The sequence below is a fragment of the Haliotis cracherodii genome, unplaced genomic scaffold (assembly GCF_022045235.1).
Source record: "Haliotis cracherodii isolate W230 unplaced genomic scaffold, xgHalCrac1.p SCAF_8, whole genome shotgun sequence".
Lineage (NCBI taxonomy): Eukaryota > Metazoa > Mollusca > Gastropoda > Lepetellida > Haliotidae > Haliotis > Haliotis cracherodii.
Window position 1 is genome coordinate 17866508 of NW_027266341.1, and position 24276 is coordinate 17890783.

The 24276-nt window shown below is 38.6% G+C and overlaps 1 protein-coding gene across 4 annotated transcripts in view; it reads left to right on the forward strand.

The window, feature by feature from the left end:
• LOC139450626 (protein Fe65 homolog) overlaps window positions 1–24276 on the forward strand; it is a 121078-nt gene that overhangs the window by 39781 nt on the left and 57021 nt on the right. For 3 of the 4 annotated variants that reach the window (XM_071232411.1, XM_071232409.1, XM_071232410.1), the window contains exon 1: window positions 1981–4788. The exons of the other annotated variant lie outside the window; for it this stretch is intronic. In XM_071232411.1, the coding sequence (XP_071088512.1) occupies window positions 4593–4788 (196 nt within the window). In that variant the 5' untranslated portion in view covers window positions 1981–4592. Of the gene's footprint in view, window positions 1–1980; window positions 4789–24276 lie in introns of those variants that run through there. 4 annotated transcript variants of the gene reach the window in all.

Sequence of the window (24276 nt, forward strand, 5' to 3'; positions counted from 1 at the left end):
GACAGTCACCTTTTTCCCAGTTGGGTAATTGTCGCGAGTGTGGATGTGGAATCTCTAAGTGTCTGGGCTGTCTTGTACAAGAGTGAGAATTGGTAATACTGTTTGGGGCATAGAGCTTTATATTCATGTAACCTATTCTTCAATGCCTTGTTGAATCAGTATTCAATCAGAGTTGACACATCATACATAGATCAGATTTATATTTTCATAAAAGAAGTCTTTGTACCTTTGTTTTGTCTAACAGGATGCTAAAACAGTGTTTCAGTTTGAACCTGCCGATTTCGAAATGGTGAGGTTAGCGGTTAAGGATTCTGCTTGTCACTGAATAGCTCGGTATCTGGAGTCATAATAACTTATACTACTCAACTTTTGATAGAGATAATCAGATATTCTATTCTGTTTACACATACACTTGACATTATGAGAATCTGTTTTGTGTACATGCTGGAAAAATGAAAATATCTCTATCCAAAGTGATGTAGTATATTTTAAGTGAATCCATCCATTACAGAGACGATTCTGCCAAGCATCATTAGAAGTCCAATTGTCAAAGATATAGTAATATTTATGAAAGAAATAGTGAATGAATTCCCATGATTAGCCATGAGTTGGGGAGTTTGTGCTCCTGTCTCTGTCACATGGTACATTCCAAAGCGTAGCCAAATGGACAAACTCTCAAACCAGGTTTCCCGGAAAGGTTCAACATGTGTTGCCCTCCCAGTATCACCTGTGTGGAAGTTTATGTCACTATCAGTTTCAGATTGGCTCAATTTCTTGGATATTGACAGATTGTCATCCAAAATGTCCTGAAGACTTTTTCAAATTTGGTGATGATGTGGACGAGCTTTTAATCCAAAGTTGATAAGAGCATGAAAATGTCTTGATGACATTTATCTTTTGGAAACTCATTGATGATGATGGGTGATACAGAAACGGTTCTGTTAGTCTTCCTTGAATGTTTTCTGCCTTAATGGAATGTGGAATAACATGGAATCGGTAATTTGTTCAAACTGAGCTGTCTTGCTGACCTGCCAATCAATTCACATCCTGTTTCTCCAAAATTAGTATAAACAATATTGAATAACATTTTGAATAGGTTTAAAGGGATGGATTAAAAACTTTATACTAGAAATACACTGAACACTTTTTGAATAGGTTTGAAGGAATGGGTTAAAAATTATACCGTACTAGAAATACACTGAACACATTTTGAGACAACATAGTGTTATAACCGGATTGACAGGTGAGCTTCACTATGATTTCTTGACATGCTCTTTCGGGAGTTGTATATGCTAGTGTGATTTTTTCACTTTGGAAAAAAGATATCAAAACTCCTGGTCTGCATGAATAATAAACACCCCTCTGATTTTGTGATAGTTTCATGTCATGATAATAATTACTATGTATATATTTTATTAACCTGACTATGTAGTTCATTTCAAAGTCAGACCTTGTCAGAAGTGGACTGACATACATATAAAATAGATCCTGAGTATAACTACACCAATTTCCAAATGGTACTTCAATCGTTAATCCACCTCAGAATGGTTCATCATCTTCTTGCCTTGAGACAATGACCTATGCAGCACTCTGGAGCAGCAGTGTTGTTCTAGCTTTGGTAATGTAAAAAAAACGTGCTAGGACTCTACTCCTGGTGCTCATCAGAAGATACAGCGTAAGGGGAAGATTGATCCCCGATTCTGCCCAGCCTCCGCAGCCAATACCAACACAGATCAATGCATTCTTTCGATCACGCTGCACGGACAGCTGATCAGACCAAGTGATTAATTGACAGGGTCCGCCTGCAATCCCTAATCCTCTAAATGAAGGAAACTTTCAAAGCCTACTGAAAAGAATGACGTGATAACACTCTACAAGTGTCTGCCACAGCTTTGCGCAACCGGTATGATGTCAGAAAGTTTAAATGTATTTGCTGCTGGCTCCAGCAATAATTTCATTATTGGGAGCAAATCAGAATCGGTGTTGAACTCAGCGTGTGTTGGTCCTATGAGAGCTTCAGGGGAGGTGCCTGCCCAGTCCTGATCAGTCACTGGAACTAGACGCCTGTTCTGTGTGTGACGCGTATGCCGTCCGCTCGTTTGTCCAACAGGTTTCTCGGGACGAGGTGGTTGTTCGGTCCTCTCCCAGGAATTTCACTGTGTTTGTGAAAGTGGCAGAGAAACGGTTCTCATTTCATGTCGTTGTGTTTACTGCGATAGAAATTGGTGTTCATGGTAGTCGTGTCAGGAACATTATTGTACCAGCTATTCATTCAAAGATGTGACAGGGACTAATATTAATCATGTGATTCTCTTATTGAACTGGCGTTGCCTCCATAGGCATAGTTAACCATAGAAAACTAGAAATAGATACCAGCATGTAAGACTTATTAATTTCACATTTAGTTAACTTAACGTATTTCATCTCCTATGCATGCTCTGGAACTGAGAAGGGTTTATTACAGAGGAGAACGCCTTTCAACTTTGATGAAATCCTTTAAACGTCCTTATCAACTCCCTGTACCCTTCACAACTTCTCTCTTCAATTACACGCTCAGTTTAAAAAAAGCTTCAAGTGTCGTTCAAACAAGTAGACAGCAGTGTTTTTGAAAACGTCACCTGAAGCAGACGTCATCGGAGGAGCAGACACAGAAGCCGGAAGGTGCATGGGATTTATTTTTGATGACTTTTAGGAGTAACTGACCGAACACAAGACTCTTCCAGGTGACATAGTGATAAATTGATGGCGTGATCCAGAGATGAGAAGTCCTGTGTGTGAGAGTCTTCTGATCTGCAGCTTGAATATCACAACCTCCATCTTGCATCAGTCTTGAGACGAATTGAGTTAGGTTGTAAATGACAGCGGCCATCTATGGACTTAACTCTCAAGTCTCTATCTGATATTCTCACCTCAGACGGACTTACTGATACTTGGTCATGATTGGAAAATTGGCATTGATGAAGGAGCAGGTTTTACGAGGAGTCCTGATACAGCTGTGACAACTAAATTTGGTTTCAATGGTTAGATTTCTTGAATCCTACAATTGTACCATGCCAGATATATTATCCTATCAGAAGTAAATTCTAACATAATTGAATGATTATTTCTTTGAAGGTAAAAAAATGTTGGTTAATGGAAGTTGAATTAACTTTTATTGCTTTATCAGAGTCAAAAAGTTACAGAACGAGAGTTTATCATTAATATTATCAAGCTGTGGTTATAACCCTTGAAAGAAACTTGTCTCATTCCCTCAAGAGTAGACGACTGGCCAACATGACGTATTAATATATTCAAGAGACAAAAGGCTTATTGTCACAGAAAACATCAGAATCAATGCCTGTGTGTCCAGTACGATGCTGCATATTTGGCGGTCCAGGCTTTGCAGTTGTGATCAGTAACTGATAGAAGTTTATTTATTGATCTGATAAGTCTGAGTGTGTCTGCTTCCATCGGAGCTGGCTTCCAGTTGGATTCATGGCACGGAGACTGCATAGGTGACAACTGGTCTAAATACTGACTGAACATTTCCTGTCGCTGTTGGTCTAACTGGAACTACTAGCCTAAAACTGATGCTGGAAGCCTTAAACATTATTTATTGAAACTTCCCATGACAGCAGACTGGCCTTTCAAGTTAAAATTGTTTGAAGCCTGATGTCAGATTGTTGCCAAAATATCAAAGTGGATGAAGTTGGAATACAGAATTTCAAAAGGTGTGACATTTCTTTAATGTGGATGATTTATTCATGGATGAACTCTCGAAGTTTGGAATCATCTGAACTGATGTTCTGAGTGTTTTTTGTCTTCCAAATGGATGGTCCAGTGTCTGCGCCCCTTTTCTTCCAAGCGTTCTCAAGCAATTAAAGCATATCAATGAGATATCCGCCATACTATTTACTTGTGTATGACAGACTTCTTAGATCGCAGTTGCGATATCCACAAAGATGAAAAGCAGAAGCCTCTGTACGAACCTAAGTTGGACAGTATAGAAGTCATCATACATTTGAAAGTAATCCATGTATCATTTGGGACCAAATATGAATGATATATTTTATTTTGATTATGAAAAACTATTTTTCTAAAAGTTGATAGAAATGGTGCTGAGAAAAGTATTTTTGTAGAGATACCTAGAAGTATGTTGTTTCCTAGTACTTGAGTGTCTCGAGGCATTATTCAAACTACGTATTAGCATGACTGTCTGTAAGTGATGGATTTTCAGGAACTACTGAAGAAAGCTGTGGAATAATCCTTTGGGCATTGTGACGTCTGCTCTCCAGAATTTTTCTGTCTGCTAAGAGCAACAAGTGGCCATTGCACAAACCCTTTCTTTGATACATTCTCTCACAGGCAATGAAAATAGATCAGTCTGGGATGAGAGGATTTCATTGCAGGTTTACATGAATTTGAGAAAGAATTTCCTGGGACTCTCCATCTTCTTTGGAAGAAAGAATAAACGGGGCGGAAGGGCAAAAACTGAATTTACTGCATGATGCATAGCAGTTTGGGAAATAATGGATTAGATTCGACTAAAGCCAAAATATTTATGATCCAGACGGGCCATTTAATCTAATCTATGTGGAAATTTCCTCTCTTTGATGAGTGAGCAAAATAAACTCATGCCGCACACACCAAAGCCGAAATTCAACTTTACAACTGCGGAAACGTACCAGAGGCGTCATCAGCGGCAAAAGGCTCCCAAGTTCAATCTGAGCTTGTTTATGTATGGAGCTCTATACCGGAAGCTGAATCAATGGGAAAGTTGTTGGATTTTACATCATAATCCACTTGAAGGTAATGTTTTCCCCCTTTTAGGTGTACGTTCTTCTTCATGTGATACTCACTGGTGCTTATTCTAAGGTTAATTAACCCTTTGAGGGTTGAAACATTATAAGGCTTATGGGCCTTTTCCAGTCCCATGTTGGTTTTTACTGGCATATGAGTATTCATATGGAAAACATGCTTCAGTTAAATGGCAGTTAAATGCATCCCTGCACCCTTTGGAATAACATTTTTCTGTGAATTTGGTGAAAAAGAATTTCTTTGATATGTTTCATGCATGCATTTTCAGCTAACTCTCATTTTCCTTTGACTGCGGATTCATTTTGATCCGGGAACATGTTAAAGGATTAGGTCAAAGCAAGTTGGAGTTGTAATGCATGCGTTGACAAGTGTACCCTTTCACTGGAAGAGTCTTCTCTTGATTAGAACTGAAAACAGGATCACAAAGAAGATGCTGGGATAGAAATTAGCACTAGTCTGCTAGCCCTGTGAATTTGGTTAAAGTAAACGAGAGCATAAGGGCTAGAACTTCAAATATTTTGTGAGGTTTTGCTGTATGTTATGACGATTCAGACTGGAAGACTTTCTTGGTTAATTTCTATCCATGTAGAGGCATGATTTGGTGAAGGTTTGAAAAGATAGGACCAGGATTGTTATTATTGTGAGGTCCATTTGATGTGTCGATGAGCAAAACAAACCTTTGTGATATGAATATTAACCATTATGTTAAGGATATATCATGATGTGAGTGAGTGATTTAAAAATTTAACATCCCATCAAGGAAAGAGGACTACCGGTTATGCCATGAGTAAGGCTTATAACTTAGCACACATTTATAGTATTGATATGAAGGATCTACCTTGATCATGTTGAACACATTTATACTGTTGATATGAAGGAATCTACCTTGAGCATGTTGAACACATTTATAGTGTTGATATGAAGGAATCTACCTTGAGCATGTTGAACACATTTATAGTGTTGATATGAAGGAATCTACCTTAAATTGAGCATGTTGAACACATTTATAGTATTGATATGAAGGAATCTACCTTGAGCATGTTGAACACATTCATAGTATTGATATGAAGGAATCTACCTTGAGCGCAAAAGTAATATTTAAACAGTAATTTTATATTTAGCTTTCTTATCTGCAGGAAATACAATTGTGATTATTAACTGAAATAGTCATAAATTGACTATTATACTGCAGTCTGTGCCCAAAACTTTGAGACTACAAACCTCAACTTGGCTCTTTAAGTGTCATTTTCAGTGGGATTTAGTATTATCATGTGGACTGTTATTAGCTGAGCTTACTAGAATCAACAGAATTTAACTGATCTCTGGCTTTGAAGTAGTGGCTAAAGTCTAAGGCTGAAAAAGTGAGAGTATAGATGTGGATGATGAATTTGTTTACCAGAGCCCATCTAATCTGGCAAAAATGCTCCAAATGTTTAGGATATATGGTATTATTAATGGTAATATTTTCAAAGATTGTAAAAACAGGTTTCAAGTTATTAAAGAATTGAATAAACGCCAACCTTTTCGTATAAGGTATTGCTAGTCTAGTATGGAAAAGCCAAAGTATTTTCAAGGGCTTGGATATTGAATATTTTGTCAGGCTTGAAGATTATCAAGTCATTTATAGCCTCCAGCACTATCTACCTTGCTGTGATTGCATGTGCAGTATCGTAATATTCCCCACAGATGGGGCAATCTCTGTGTGGGAAATTATTAACTGAAGTGTGAGCTTCCCTATGAAGTACATGTACTGATCAACGCTAGAATGGCCGTGGGGTGTGCGCAAGAAGTAGGGTTCTCCCCAGAGACAATCATGCGACATTGCATCTATTCTGGGACCAGCAAGAAACATTTTTCTATGTTGTTGACTAGACCTAAAAGATGGTGACTGTCTGTTGATCTTTACTGTAAAAAATATATGTGAAAAATATATGTGTTTTTGTAACTACCTGCTGTGTGAAGCCAGAGTGATCAAACTTGTAATTTGTTTGCTGATTTTAGTTGTACCATAATTATGGAATTATTTCATGTTTTTTATTCATCTGTTGGCCACTTTTCCATCCATCATTCCATCTGTCTAGTGTCAAATGAAAGATTCTTTTTACACATAATTAGCTCTGAAAATCTTGTTAATGACGTATCTGTTTAATATTGATGTTTCATGCTTTTTTTACTTATTCTAAAAAACTTACTTTTTCTTCATGAAGATGTTCAATTCTTTCAGATTTCTCACATGCCATTTGAACTTTGTCTTTAATGATGGAAGACGAAATAGTTTCTAAATGTCTGTACTTTGCTCTTATACTTAAAATCAAAGTTGCAGAATTTGCTGAAAACTTTTTAGGATGTACATAAATGCCCTAAATTATTTGCTGAATCTATTGAGTCAGAGGAAGAAGAGAGCCAGTTAGTGGTATAATGGTATCATTAAAGGATCTGAAATCACAAGCTCCATACTTTATCGAGATAGCAGTCAGATTTGCCTGCATTTGGATCCTTCCTGGCTTCTGTTTGCAATTACACTGTCAGTTATACATGATGGACGAGTGAGAAATGAACAAGTCATCTACAAAGTTGGCCATTTCTGACATATTTATTGGTTTTTCTTTTTAAAAAAACTGTTTTGTTTTTTCATACCATGCTAACTGAGTTTCTATCATTTTCTGGCGCTCACGCGAAGTGCAACTCTTTGAGCGATGTGTATGATAGACTGTGATTTATGTGTTTTTTGTCATTTCCATGAAGATAATTCTGACGTATCTCATCAGTTAAAAGTGAACATAGGTTTGTTTGCAGCAATATTCCAGCTATATGATGGCGGTCTGTAAATAATCGAGTCTGGACCAGACAATCCAGTGATTGACAACATGAGCATTGATCCAAGCAATTGGGATTGATGACATGCATCAACCAAGTCAGCAAGCCTGACCACCCAACCCCATTAGTCGCCTCTAACGACAAGCATAGTCGCCTTTTACGGCAAGCGTGGGTTGTTGAAGATCTATTCTTCCCCGGATCTTCACGGGCCGAACATGAGTAATATGTGGGTGGCGTATGTTTACACATAGTTGCTGGGGATAGGTCCCCAGTACATCAATATGTTTGAAAAGATAACAAAGATAGAAACTTTATGGACACATGGACAGTTAGTTGAGTGTGGACAGTACTTGTATGGTGCTGCCCTCAAGTGGGAACGACCGCCTCCATGGTCTAATGGCAGAGCGTCCGCCCTGAGAGTGGAAGGTCCGGGCTTCAATCCCCGACTGTGTCATACCTAAAGACGTAAAAAGATGGTACTTGTTGTTACCCTGTCTGGCACTCGGCATTAAGGGTCTAAAACGGACTGGTCGGCTCGGAGTCAATATACTGTGTCTGAGTGGGGTATTCATGTTAAACTGCGGCATGGTTTCTCAGTGTGCTAGCACTATAAATTGGCATCAGTCCGGACTAGTACAAGCAGCCACACACACACACATACACGTGCATGCACGTCGCTATATAAGTGCAATAACCTTGACGTGACGTTAAACCCCTTTTTACCCCACCTCACTACCTCAAGTGGGAACTAGCTGACCATGTGTCATCACAAACAGTGATGGCTTGTAGCATTGCTTACAATGTCGCCCACTGATTTGTCTTGCCTGGTCAGATCACTACTGGCCATTGTGATGTGGATATGATATTCCTGAAAAAGGAAGGTGGCATGGGTGGCCCAGTCGTCTGAGGCGCCACAAATCGATGTGCAGAGTTGCAGCACTTGGCAAGCCACAAACTTATGGTCATGAATTTCGAATCCCACTTTGCACCGATTATGTTTGTAGGATTGTCAGCAAAATACCCATACTCATGGGTTTCACCAAAGTGGTAAATGTCTGAGACCTGCATCACTTTGGGCTTTCCTTTCACATTAAGCTGATATAACTAGAATACTGTTCAAACAGCATTAAATCCAACTCACTTCCTCACCCCTGCCTGACTATGGTGTACCTACCCCTTCCCGTCCACACGCCCATGGCATTTGGTACAATCGCTGATATATAGCCTGCAAGTCAAATCGACTTATTTGCTTGCAGCTTACTCAGCCTTGTTGATTCTCTCGAAGAAAACCAACCTGATTGTTTTTACTTTCAAACTTTTACTCATTTACAGCCTTTGGTGAAAACTTTTCAGTCTACTGGTCTGAAATTGCCTGCATTAAATTTCACTCTTGAGAGATCATGTGCAGAAAGTACTAGCCCAGCAGCAGTGTGGCCAGACTGAAGGCTAATGCTTTGTTTGGTTTGTGAGCACAAACTAGCTTCTGTACATCAGGAACTCATAAGTTAATGCTGTGCATCTCAAAGATTATGCCAAATATAAAACGTCATTGCCAGAGAATATCCAATCATGATTATCCGCTGAAACAGTTTCCATTGGGTGTTAAAGCCAAAATAGCAATGAAAATGATATGAAAGGATCACTGAAAATCAGTGATGACACCCGGTGTTTGCAGCTTACAGCTCAGCTAAAAAGATACTTTGCTCTCAGCAGAGATTTTCCTATGATTATTGAAATGGTTGGTGTTACTTTTAGTGGTAGAAAAAGCCACTTTAAGAATTACAAGGCTTGGACATGTCTTCTGCAAATCATCTGAAAGAACTAAGTTTTGTTCAGACAAGCCTGTGTGTACGCAGTTGTTCTTGAAAAAAACTGACTTAGAATTATTAAAAGCCATCGTTATTTACCAGTCAAATGAAAGACTGGGTCATGAAAAACGATTCTCTGAATATGGAGTGTTGAAATATAAGTCTAGAAGTGTCAGCCAGAAGAGTAAACACCTGCAGAGTGCATGTGGATGATAAATGGGTGACAAGTCACTAGGCAACAGTTACGTTGGTGTTACCAATGCTTCACCTTGCCACCTATCACGTTTGCTGATGCCTTGGTCCGATATTGGCTGTTGTATCAGTGGTGCTGTTCAAATTGTGTTCAAGTTTCGCTTCTACCCCCTGTGGGGAGACTTGCCCACAAATCAGTCATATCAAAATTATCTGATTGGAATCATGTTGTTAACTAGGCAACACAGCTTGAAGTCATCACTGCAAGGTCGCTCAGCAGACCAAGTTAGCAGCACAGTATTGCCTTTGCCATTGCCATGGAAAGGCGCTCTTACTAGTTTCTGACATATTGCAGTTGATGTAGGGAATATGTACTTTAGTAAACCTAGGGAAAACATTTGTCAGTAAACTCATGGATATCATTTGTCATTTAACTTAGGGATAACATTTGTCAGTAAACTTAGGGATAACATTTGTCAGTAAACCTAGAGACAACATTTTTTAGTAAACTTGGGGACAACATTTGTCAATATCTTAGGGACATCATTTGTCAGCAAACTTAGGGACAACATTAATCAGTAAGCCTAAGGACATTATTTGTAAGTAAACTTAGGGACAACATTTGTCAATAAATCCAGGGACAACATTTGTCAGCAAATTTGGAGACAATATCAGTCAGTAAACTTTGGGACAACATTAGTCAGTAAACTTGGGGACAACATTAGTCAGTTAACTTGGGGACAACATTTGTCAGTAAACTTGGGGACAACATTAGTCAGTAAACTTGGGGACAACATTAGTCAGTAAACTTGGGGACAGCATTAGTCAGTTAACTTGGGGACAACATTTGTCAGTAAACTTGGGGACAACATTTGTCAGTAAACTTGGGGACAACATTTGTCAGTAAACTTGGGGACAACATTAGTCAGTTAACTTGGGGACAGCATTAGTCAGTTAACTTGGGGACAACATTTGTCAGTAAACTTGGGGACAACATTTGTCAGTAAACTTGGGGACAACATTAGTCAGTAAACTTGGGGACAACATTAGTTAGTAAACTTGGGGACAGCATTAGTCAGTTAACTTGGGGACAACATTTGTCAGTAAACTTGGGGACAGCACAACATTAGTCAGTAAACTTGGGGACAACATTAGTCAGTAAACCTGGGGACAACATTAGTCAGTTAACTTGGGGACAACATTTGTCAGTAAACTTGGGGACAACATTAGTCAGTTAACTTGGGGACAACATTAGTCAGTAAACTTGGGGACAACATTAGTCAGTAAACTTGGGGACAACATTAGTCAGTTAACTTGGGGACAACATTAGTCTGTTAACTTGGGGACAACATCAGTCAGTTAACTTCGGGACAACATTAGTCAGTTAACTTGGGGACAACATTAGTCAGTTAACTTTGGGACAACATTAGTCAGTTTACTTTGGGACAACATTAGTCAGTAAAATTAGGGACAACATTAGTCAGTTAACTTGGGGACAACATTAGTCAGTTAACTTGGGGACAACATTAGTCAATTAACTTGGGGACAACATTAGTCAGTTAACTTGGGGACATCATGAGTAGTAAACTTGGGGATAACCGTCAGTTAACTTGGGGACAACATTAGTCAGTTAACTTGGGGACAACATTTGTCAGTAAATTTGGGGACAACATTAGTCAGTAAACTTGGGGACAACATTAGTCAGTAAACTTGGGGACAGCATTAGTCAGTTAACTTGGGGACAACATTTGTCAGTAAACTTGGGGACAACATTTGTCAGTAAACTTGGGGACAACATTAGTCAGTTAACTTGGGGACAGCATTAGTCAGTTAACTTGGGGACAACATTTGTCAGTAAACTTGGGGACAACATTTGTCAGTAAACTTGGGGACAACATTAGTCAGTAAACTTGGGGACAACATTAGTTAGTAAACTTGGGGACAGCATTAGTCAGTTAACTTGGGGACAACATTTGTCAGTAAACTTGGGGACAGCACAACATTAGTCAGTAAACTTGGGGACAACATTAGTCAGTAAACCTGGGGACAACATTAGTCAGTTAACTTGGGGACAACATTTGTCAGTAAACTTGGGGACAACATTAGTCAGTTAACTTGGGGACAACATTAGTCAGTAAACTTGGGGACAATATTAGTCAGTAAACTTGGGGACAACATTAGTCAGTTAACTTGGGGACAACATTAGTCAGTTAACTTGGGGACAACATTAGACAGTTAACTTGGGGACAACATTAGTCAGTTAACTTGGGGACAACATTAGTCAGTAAAATTAGGGACAACATTAGTCAGTTAACTTGGGGACAACATTAGTCAGTTAACTTGGGGACAACATTAGTCAATTAACTTGGGGACAACATTAGTCAGTTAACTTGGGGACATCATGAGTAGTAAACTTGGGGATAACCGTCAGTTAACTTAGGGACAACATTAGTCAGTAAACTTGGGGACAACATTAGTCAGTTAACTTGGGGACAACATTAGTCAGTTAACTTGGGGACAACATTTGTCAGTAAACTTTGGGACAACATTTGTCAGTTAACTTGGGGACAACATTAGTCAGTAAACTTGGGGACAACATTAGTCAGTTAACTTTGGGACAACGTTTGTCAATATACAAAGGAACATTTGTCAGTAAACTTGGGGACAACAATAGTCAGTTAACTTCGGGACAACATTAGTCAGTTAACTTGGGGACAACATTTGTCAGTAAACTTTGGGACACCATTTGTCAGTTAACTTGGGGACAACATTAGTCAGTAAACTTGGGGACAACATTAGTCAGTTAACTTTGGGACATCGTTTGTCAATAAACAAAGGAACATTTGTCAGCAAACTTTGGGACAACATTTGTCAGTTAACTTGGGGACAACATTAGTCAGTAAACTTGGGGACAACATTAGTCAGTTAACTTTGGGACAACGTTTGTCAATAAACAAAGGAACATTTGTCAGCAAACTTTGGGACAACATTTGTCAGTTAACTTGGGGACAACATTAGTCAGTAAACTTGGGGACAACAGTAGTCAGTTAACTTTGGGACAACGTTTGTCAATAAACAAAGGAACATTTGTCAGCAAACCTAGGGACAACATTTGTCTGTCAATTTAGGGACAACGTTAGTCAGTAAACTTGGGGACAACACATTTCATTAAACTGAGGAACAGCACATGTCAGTTAACTTAGCGACAACATATTTCAGGGAACTTAGCAACAACTTACCTTAATACACTTTGGGACAACATATTCTATTTACACCTGGGGACAGCCTGTTTGAGTTGACCAAGGGACAACATGTTTCAATTAATCTAGGAACAGGTTTTCACTTTCAGTTAAGCTTTGGACAACATAATTGTTGACATGAGGTCAACATGTTTCAGTAGACCTGGGGAGAACTTGTTTCAGTTGACTGAGAGACATCATGTTGTTCCTTCAGTTAATCCATGGACGACATTGTTGACATGTTTCCGTAGACCAGGGGAGAACTTGTTTCAGTTGACTGAGAGACAACATGTTTCACTTTCAGTTGACTGAAGAACAACCAATATCCAGCATGTTCATCCTTTGAAATAAAACATTACAGTGACTTTAGACCATTAGTCTGAAGGACTTGTTCAGTTTATTTTGATCTAGTAAGCTTGATAAGCTGAACTACAAATTCTGATAAGGTTCAAATAACATACTAAAGCAAATGAAGCCAAAAATGTTTGTAGACCTTAAAATGGTGAAGGAAGTTTGAAAGACAGCATTGAATAAAAATAACTGTTTTTAACTTTTTAATTCTATCATTTCATCCAAAACTGGCTCCAAAAGGTGATATTGCTTGGGTAAGGTCAAGCGATATCAACATTGTAGATATTCTCTATGTATGCACATTTGTTATTGATTTTCATACACCTGTGATAGTAAGGTCATTCAGCATTTGGGCAGTAGGGTAACCTGGTGGTTAAAGCATCAGCTTGTCATGCCAAAGGCCTGGGTTCAATTCCCGACATGAGTATAATGTGTGAAGCCCATTTCTGGTATCCCTGACAATATTTCTGGAATATTGCTAAATGTGGCTTAAAATCCAACTATCTTACTCACTCATTCAGCATTATTTCTGCTATCAGGGGTACATCATAGCATTATTCAATGTCAGAATCAGTTATGGAAGAGTCTGTAGTAACCTAATCTATCAGGTGTCTGGCAACATTATTACCAGTAGGTAATCAATGAGATATAGAGTGATCAGAATATAGCACTGTGTGTCTGATTACTTTAGGAAGAGGCAAGTCTGTGTCATCCATAGAATACAAGCATCGTGCCATATTCATGTCTCCATCATAGTGTATGACAGAGTTGAACATAAGTGAAAAGACAGTGATCAATTTGCTTCAGACATGATGACCATGATGACACCAGGTTTCACAAAATGGGTGATCACAGGCAAGAGAGTCTAGTTATTACATATTTTCTTCCAATTTGGATAGCTGTTATATCTAAAATGTTTTGATGATGCCAAGTGTTCACAAAATGGGTGATCACAGGCAAGAGAGTCTAGTTATTACATATTTTCTTTCAAATTGGATAGATGTTATATAAAAAATGTTTTGATGTGTGTCGAAGCTGTATTTACTCAGCAGCAATGGGCTTGGAATGGTGTTCAGAGGTGGTGTCCAAATTATGCTGTGTCCATATGTATTGTGAGCTTAAGGTTGTCACGGGTCCCCCTGTATGTTTTACAGGGGTAGAAACTAACATATTTAGTCCACTAGTCCTTATAATGGTAACATTTAGCAAAACCCTTTAAAATGGCAACTTTTTACTTGTCCTTATGATGCCTTAACTACTGGGCAGTTTGGCAAGGACTACAGGACTATTGCCATTTTTTTAACGCTGTTTTAACATACTGATACAGACAAACAAATATAATTATTGTTCATACCTTCCTCGGACCAAAATCTTGTCATGTCATAAGCTATGGATTTGTTCTGAAGAAAACCCTCTTCTACATGTCGACACATATTAGCGTGTGAATATGGTTTGTTTGTAATCCCAACACCGCTTTCATGTTTCCTGGTTCCCTGCTGACGACTGAGGAGACATCTGTTGATGGGGAAGGGCAATCAGTTGTGAGGAAAGCACTTTATTATGCTTTCACTGTGTACCAAACCATTATGTCACAATGAACTACACATGCATTGAAAGTAGGGGATCATGCATGTTATTAGCATGAGCAGGGTTTAATATAGGACCAGCAAGGTGCCATTGAAGTCAGCTACTGTGGCAGCGGGACCTAGTGATCGCACATTCCTGTGAAAAAAAAAAAAAAAAATGTTTCTCGGAATTTGTGAGTGGGCGACCTAACTATTTTTCCGTATTCCATTATTGAAATGAATTGATGACAAATCTGTTGGATGAAGGTAAGAAAGTTTGGTTAAGGCTGCAGTTATTACCAACTGACTCAACAGGCCCTCAGAATATTTTCAAGAAAAAGTTATTTTGAAATTAATGCAGACTAAGTGATATGGTCTTGGAATTCTTCCAGCAGCAGGATTTGACCAGTCTCAAAGGCGCTGTATTCCTCTGTGCAAAGTTGGGTCTCTTTGGCATACATAGGATCTATGATTATTGGTTTATGTCCCAGATTTGACCGGATACATGTTCCTTGGTTTGTCAGCACAATACCCAAGCATGTGGGTTTCACTAAAGTTAGAAACATCTGAGACTGACACACATTATACCAAACTCACTCACCCACTTGCAATGCTTCCATCATCAGGTTATCATGATCTTGTAAACAGGAACACACTACTGTTTCTTGACTCAAAATGGCAGGCAAAGAATGTATGGGGGAAAAAGTGGTTAAAAATCTGTGCTATGAAGAAATTTAGTCTATTCATTTATATTCCAGCAGTTAGTGAGATTTTGACATCTGCAAAGGAAAATATCTATATTTTTGGATTGGAAATGAGATTCATAGTTTTGTCTTTCAGTGACCTCAGTACAAAATGTTTTGAGCCTCAAATTGCTCATTTTTATTTAAAAGCATTTACTTAAAGCTGTCCAGAATATTTCAAATAATGATGAAAATTGATACCAGTGTATGGCTATGTTCTGTTTTGTTTTCCCAGAAAGTGGATAAAAATAATCTGATGAAAAAAAATATTTGAGTGATTGCAGTGTTTTCTGATTTTTTTCTCTGCGCAACCATGTTGACTCTTGAGACGCACATTCATCATGTTCAAAACTGTGACTGTCGTAAATCACCCTTGCATTGTATAACAAGCATATCTATTCAAATTTGAACTTGTCACATCTCTTTTAAACAATTTACTCTTAGCTCAATGTCAGCTATTGATTGATTACCTGCAAAATCAAATGATTTACTCTACATCATGCTCGATATCTGAAAATCCTGATTTCACCTAGTGATAACGTTGAAGCAAACTTTCACTTATGTCCACCGTTTACAAATCTGTTTCTCATCTATACAGTCGTGTTATGGAGCGATCTTGTGTTACATTAAAATGTTAAAAAGGCCTGTCACTGTCTTGATTTTCACTGTTGACATACTCTCATTCCAAGGTTAAAAGGGGCGGTCAGGTCGCCTAGTGGTCGCCTAAGCATTGGCTCGTCACGCTGAAGACCCGGGTTCAATTCCCGACATGGGTACAATGTGTGAAGCCCATTTCTGATGTCCTCCGCCGTGATATTGCTGGAATATTGCTAAAAGTGGCATAAAATCAAACTCACTCACTCACCAAGGTTAAAACACATATTGGTCATCAGCTGGTTTTTTATGCTATTTGTTCAAGACAGACCAATGTTTAAATACCATGGAGATAAACCTGTACCATAAACTTAAATTACCTCTGATATTTCCTCCCAAATTCCATGCTCTCTGTCTCATTAAGTCACTTAAAATGTAATTAAAAGACAAAAGCTTGATTAATTACAGGAATTATTTTCTCATTTGTGGACAGAGCATCAAAGTGTAAGAACATTACTGTCCAATAACATTCCTAAGTACACTTTATGAAGGTAATTAAGAGCATGCTCGTGATTCTATAATTGATTACAGACAGGATCTGTCACTGTTTGGAGAAGAGTTGTTAATTAACATTTGGATTCTAGGTAGATAACCTTCTCAAAAAAGTGAGCTCAGAATTGATTCCAGCAGAGATTTTGCCTGAGGTTTTTCTTGCCACCAAAGAAGAAGTTTTTCACTTGTCTTTATTTGGAAATGTGCAGTATTTTAGTAGGAGCCTGCTTTCTAATAACACTCATGTCATTACGAACAGGTTTGGGAAAGCGGAAACACATATATATTTTTTTCTTGTGCCTGATGCATGTGTGACCTGCATTGGTGATGATCCTGTGATGGATTGCTTCCCCTTTCCGTGTTATTGATCAGTCGTGAGTCAGTCAGTTAGGGGAGTTATCATTTAATACTTAGTTCTATTTCAAATGTCCAAACATTCATTAAGTCTGTATTCAATACAAATGTGCACTCATATATAAGCAATGAATTGAATTAAAATACATTTTTGAATTTTGACTTGTCATAAAAGCATTTGCAGTCTGAAAATGTACAAAAATATTATGAACCAGTTAAATTTGTAGAGTACGCTCTGTGCATTTTTTTTTTACTTCAAGTAAAATGATAAACACGGTTAATAGCTTTTAAGAAATGGATGCTGTGAACAGCCTCAATTGGTTGTTTGACAGTGTAAGTTGTTTAATGCAGTATAAGAGGTGTTATTATTTTGTCTGAAATAACTAAAATGGTGTTACACACGAGTGATTGCCCTCCGAGGCAAGGATCTGTTTTCGATGTAAATATAAAATGTCAGTGCAAGAGAACAATCAGTCTTGATTATCTACCGAAACAGATTCCATAGGGTCTATAAGAGTTGTAGACAAAATACCGTATTCGACGTAATAAGCGCCCCGCTCTAATAAGCGCCCACGGCGATATTTGCTAATATATTGGCAAGTGAACAGTCTCAATTAGCATTCCTTCCGATTGATCAATATACACAAGACTTATTTATTCGTGTATAATATGCACTCGTGTGTTATATGCACCCTTAATTATAGGCAATTAAATTCTGGAAAAATATATCTCTCGTATATAAACAGTTCAGGCCGTCAGCATTAACCACGAAATGTATCTTTCAACTCTGTTTTTTTCCACCAAACTAATATTCCAATAACAGCCCCCAATTTCTAATTTTGAGAGCGCCCTGGGCGCTAATAACGTCGAATACGGTAGTGGTTATAATTATATGAATGTGGCACTGAAAATCAGTCACGACACCAGGCTATGCTTCCTGAAGAATTGACATCGAAATTGAATTTGAACATGTATTTCATAACAACCAAGCAGTCTTCAAATCAGGCTTGTCATTTTCATTTGAAACCTCTGATTGACCAATCAGAATAATTTCTTTTGCAAGCTCCTTGTTTGGGTAAGCTACCACGCAGAAGGCCTTTAGTTTTGAAAATTAGGCTTTATTTTGTGTTTAGTCATGTTGGCCAGCACATTTGTTATCAGTTTTTAGTCTAAAGGAATCAGATGCTTATGACTCGACAGCAGGCAACTAATATCGATGTATTGTTTCGTTTTCCAGTTTTCACATGTGGGTGGAAAAGAAATATCAGTTGTAAATGGCATTGGGAGTACTGTTTTATGTCATGTGTCAGTGATTGTCAGTTGCTTTTGGACAGAAATTGTAAGAGCTGTCACAATCTACAAGGTCAACAGCTGGGTTCCCCTAATATTAAGAGATCCAGTAAGTGAACAGTGGCAAGAAAGGGTGTAGTGGTTATTGTTTGGATTCACATCCAGCTGAAGTCATAGTCACAATAACAGGGGAGGGGGAGGCTGTCAGAAGGAACACATGCTTCAGGAGAACCAAATTTACACACATAATTCTTTGCAAAATTGCATGAATTTCATGTAAACCATAACAGTATGATAGATTTATGGACCTCAAAATAACAAGTGAAGAAATCCATTAATTCTTTATTACATGTATATACACATATTCATATATTATCAGAATGATTACATATTTGGGTTGGGTTTAAGTTCCAAATTGTTTTGGTGATTCATTATACTACTAGCATGCTGATCAATGTTAAAAAGTCATTTCCAGAACCTGAGATTTGAATTGAATAACAGTCGGGGCATTTTGAAATTGATGCATTTGAATCAAGCTTGAATTAATTACCGTGATACAACATAACAAAAAATTAAAAAATATGAAAATGATTTTTTTCAAAGCAGCAACTGTTTTGGAACCTCCTCCTGTGGACACATAAGATAGTTTGATCAAGAGCAAGAGATCCCAGTGTTTATTCTACACAATGGCATCATTGACCTTTTAGTGATTGATTATACATGTCTATTCCTGCTCTTATCATAATGCATTGCAATATAAGGTCCACGCATTAAGGTCTCTATCGCGTCAGCAGATTCTATCATTACTTTCTCTATGCAATTCATATTGAGGTCAACAGTTAATACGTCAGTATTAGCATATTCTATTTTTACAATTGATCGACTTAGCATGTATGTTTCTCCGTAAAACATGAAAATGTTCCCATGTGAGTGTTTTCCTTTGTAGTGTAATTGCATCTCCGGAACTGATTGATGACGCATTGAATACATTATGCGGAACTATGACACAGACAAATAAAGGCAATTACCTTCGTCCTGAGAAAAATATACCTACATGATAATCAACACATTGTTTTGAACACGGGAACCATTGAAGATTGATTTAGACATAAATAGGTAATGATGTTATGAATACAATCACAGGCTTTGACATGTGGCATTTAATATGAGTGTAGGTTGATGTTTTCTTTGCATGGTCTCTTCAAATTTCTGAAACAGATTTACAATTCTAAGCAGTGGCAGAATCTTTAACATTTTGTGATCCCTCACGATTACCAGGTACATTTTTACAAAAAACATGTCATGTGCTTGTCACCTGGCATCTTGCGTTTCACTGTTGCAACAATAACATAGTTTTTAGCAATCCTTATGGGACATCTTCAGGAGAAACCTGGTTCTCTTTGTCATCAAGATGATTCATGTATGTACCCAGGCTGTTGTCGTTGTGGCGTCTTGTGGCTCCGTGAAAAACTTTCATGAGTCTAGATTGGATGATGTTGTTGCTGTTGGAATCGACATGACCATGTTGCTTTTGGACGTGACCCAACTATGTTGCTGTTGGACATGACCCAACTATGTTGCTGTTTGCAGTGACCTAAACATGTTGCTATTGGACATGACCAAACTGTGCTGCTGTTGGACATGACCCAACTATATTGCTGTTGGACATGACCCAACTATGTTGCTGTTGGACATGACCCAACTATGTTGCTGTTGGACATGACCCAACTATGTTGCTGTTTGCAGTGACCTAAACATGTTGCTATTGGACATGACCAAACTATGCTGCTGTTGGAAGTTGGACATGACCCAACTATATTGCTGTTGGACATGACCCAACTATGTTGCTGTTGGACATGACCCAACTATGTTGCTGTTTGCAGTGACCTAAACATGTTGCTATTGGACATGACCAAACTATGCTGCTATTGGAAGTTGGACATGACCCAACTATATTGCGGTTGGACGTGACCCAACTATGTTGCTGTTGGACATGACCCAACTATGTTGCTGTTTGCAGTGACCTAAACATGTTGCTATTGGACATGACCAAACTATTTTGCTGTTGACCTTCTTTAGCAACCATGTTGTCAGAAGATGATTCTTGTCCCATTTTTCATAACTGTTTTGGCAGGTTTAAGTCCCAAATATTTTGCTTTAAGATGTAATATTCAGAGGTTCCATGGAAACTATGTAAGCAGACAGTAATTATTTAGATAACCGCTTGTTTGAGAAGCTAACTTCACAAAGAAACAGGCAGATGGTAAGCTGTTTCTGGCCACTAAGAAAACAGTACTCCATCTATTTCGTCGATCACTGGTTTCCGGGTATTCAGCTGCTTAGTCTTTCCAGCAGATATGAATGATTAAGGAATGACATGAAATGCACAGTATGAAAAAGAAACAAAATAACTTAATTTCAATGATGACTTCACCCAATAGATATTTGTGTGCTGACTGTGTTCAATTTAGTCTTGCATTACTCAGAATGTGAGCAGATTAATGGCAGCCTAGTTGTCTTGTATTTCAACATTCAATTGCCTATACATGATATCATTACACTGCAATGAATAAAATGTTTTTTATCCTTTGCTTCTTGTTTTTCATGACCTCACATTTGCATTCCAGGTCAGCACCGTGACCTATTTATTTGGTTTCAGGACAAAACCATCTCTTAGCTATTAGGGAGAAATGTTTTCGACCAACTGACTCATGACCTCTTTCCAATCTTTGATTAATGACCCTTGTCCAGCACATCACCAGTCCTTCCTTGACCAGAAAACATGGCCACCAGGTGACCGCTGACATCATTATAGAGGTCTTTGCCAGAATCAAGCATCTCATCAGGCAGAATTAAAGCTTGTGTGGGGGAGGAATATTCATGCTCAATGCCAATACATCAGTTTCGATGTCGCTGTGTGATAATGCTGCCTTGTTTGTGATCCTCTCGTTTATGGCGGCAGTACATGTGTTTGCCTGTTCTTGCATTCCTAGTTCGCATTATTTACATAAAAAATCTCCAGGATGTATAGGGCAATTGGTCTTTGACATGGCAAGTGATACTCAGAATTTCAGCTTTTGATGGCTTCTGATAATGTTAGGTGATCAATGCTTTGTACAAGTTAGGTCAGATTGGTTTTGAAGGTTTGAAAGTGGATAGTTAGCTCTATAATGGTCTGCATTTGCTTTATGAAGAATTACCCAGAGTGCTGTATGTAATTGTCTGTCTGTTTCAAATTAATGAAGAATCATTTATTCACATTTCAAAATGGGTTCCATCCCCTTGAGGTTTCTGGGGAGGAAATAGTCCCTAGGTCCCCGTGCTTGTCATCAAGGCGACTTACGCCAGGATCAGAGGACTAAGTACCATGAAGACAGCACATGGATGACCTCAACTCTGATATCGTGTCAGGGATAAAACCAAGGCAACTGTCAGTTTGCTTGAAATTGAAGCAACAAACTGCATGAATCTGAATGGTTTGTTTGATTAGCATTTCATATGTGCTATTCAAGGATATCTCATAGATCCCTTTAAGTTTGATTTTTAATGTTGCTCTCAGAAATAGTCAAGCTATATATATGACATTGGCCTGTAAATAATAAAGTCTGGAAAAGACAATCAAAGCATTAATCCACGCCATTGGGGTACATCATGATGCCCTTTAACCAGGGTCTAGCCACCCGATCCATTAGTCACCTCATACAGCAAGAAATATAGGTTACTGCGAACCCATTCTATCCCAGAATATCTTCTATGGAAATGCCTTTTAATGGACAGTATGAGGAAAATTAGGTATCCAGTAAATATAAGCTGCCGGTACTTGCACACTGGAAAGAAGGAATCTGCCTTGTGTAAAAGTATCCCTCAGGCCAATGGATAATTATAAATTTTGATAGTTCCCTGTATATCACCAGAGGGGCAAGTGGTGAAAAGAAATTTTGGTTGGTGTACCATAGGTTTTTGGTAGTAATTAACCCATAATTTAGTCAGGTGTACATACTGCTGTTTATATAGTTGACCAATGTCCTTTTGTGAGACCAATCTATGACCAGACCCAGCGATGTCCCTACTGCACTCGGTGCCATTGCATAAAACAACCTTGGCACTACAACTGTCATAAGCCCATGTTCAGATATGGGAGTTACGATCACCTTAGCGTTAAGATCGCTTTGTAGAACAGCACCCTGGCTTCTGTTTGGTTTAGTATTGTTGGATAGTGTTGCTTGGTATGTTTGCTTGCTGTAGACCTAGTTTCATTTCCAACATGTACACCTGTTTTAAGGCTGAAAGAATGCAGCACAGTATTAAACAGAATAAATGCATTCCTTTATGATAGGTTCTAAAGTCAGTCTTACATTGGGGGGCACGGGTGGCCTAGTCGTCTAAGGCGCTGCGATTCGCTGTGCAGAATTGTGTCCCCTGGGCACGCCAGAAACCAGAAACCTATGATTGTGGGTTCGAATCCAGGTTCGCCCCGATTATGTTTCTAGGTTTGTCAGCACCATACCCGTGCTCGTGGGTTTCACCGAAGTGGTAAACGTCTGAGACCTGCATTACTTCGGGCTTTCCTCCCACATTAAGCTGACACGCCGCGATATAACTGGAATACTGTTAAAAGCGGCGTTAAACCCAACTCACTCACTCAGTCTTACATTGCTACACCTCTGTCATAGAACAATAGTTGTGAGATTATACAAGCTCTTATACTTCAAGAGGAGGGAATGCGGGTTTTGTTCACGTCCACTTTGATAGCATACTTCTATAAATTATTACCAGCTTGTTTTAGAATCTTTCAGCCAATGTGCACGTTGCATAGTACTTCTGCTTGAAGTGAGAAAGGGATTTTTGATAGTTTTTCATGACAGTCGTAAGTCCAACGTACATAATTGCCTGAGATTGTCTCCTCGCACTGTCCGAAGCTTTTGTCCATCTGTACTCGTTAAGAATTCCACAACAACCCGAAGAAACATCTCCTCATTATGGATGTGTGATGAAATTGATCTTTCAGGCCAAACCTGTGAGTATCAATAACATGACAAAAGAAGGCTTTGTAAGGAACCCAGAAGGAAATGTATCTTAAGGTAAATTGCCCTGGGTTTCTGCACTATACGATACAAGTTTATTCAAGTGTTAATGACTTGCCACAGTCTGGATCAAATCATCCTGCAATTAGTGTCCGTTTGGACCCAAACCGAGTAAATCCAATTCACATGGGAACAGGCCCAGGACAGGTTCAGTCTGTAGAATCTTCAGGGGAAGGGTTAGGTCGGCAATATATATTCCATGTTGTTTGTAAATCATTAAGATGGTAGGAAAGTATTTATCTGTATGTATAGACATACAGATGGTTGATAGTTGCTATGAGGCTATTTCCTAACCTCATTAGTCGAGATATCTTCCAATGAATATTCTCCAATAAGCGATTCTGCGCAAGAGGTGTACCATTATCAACATTGTAACGAGGCAGGATGTTGCACAAACAGTTGTTTGAAACTGACCAAGTATTAAATTAAGTCTTGTCCGAGTTGATGAATGGGCCTTTCCCTTGACAGATCATGGACAGATGAAACTCCAGCAGATGTTGCTTTTGTCACGTAGGAAAACATTAGGAGAAGCCCAATTACTGAATAGTGCCTGGGAGTGACCACCAGGCAGTCTGTCCCACGTCTCTCCAGGACATGGAGAAGCGGATAGCTGCAGTTGCTATTAATGGCGGGTACTCACGTCTGCCCAGGCCAACAGAGCTAAACAGTGTTACAGCTGAAAGGGAGGAGGGAGTGAGTGGATTTATCCAGACCTGCTCAGAAGTCAATAGTCAGCCCCAGTTCTGCTGCAAATGTCATTAGAAAATCTCAAAAGGGAATGAACAAATTAGGTATCACTGATAGCAAGACCAATACAGAAGAAGAGGCTTAATTTTACATTATTCCATTGAATGAAATGTTAAACTACCTCAGAATTAAGAAAATAAGAA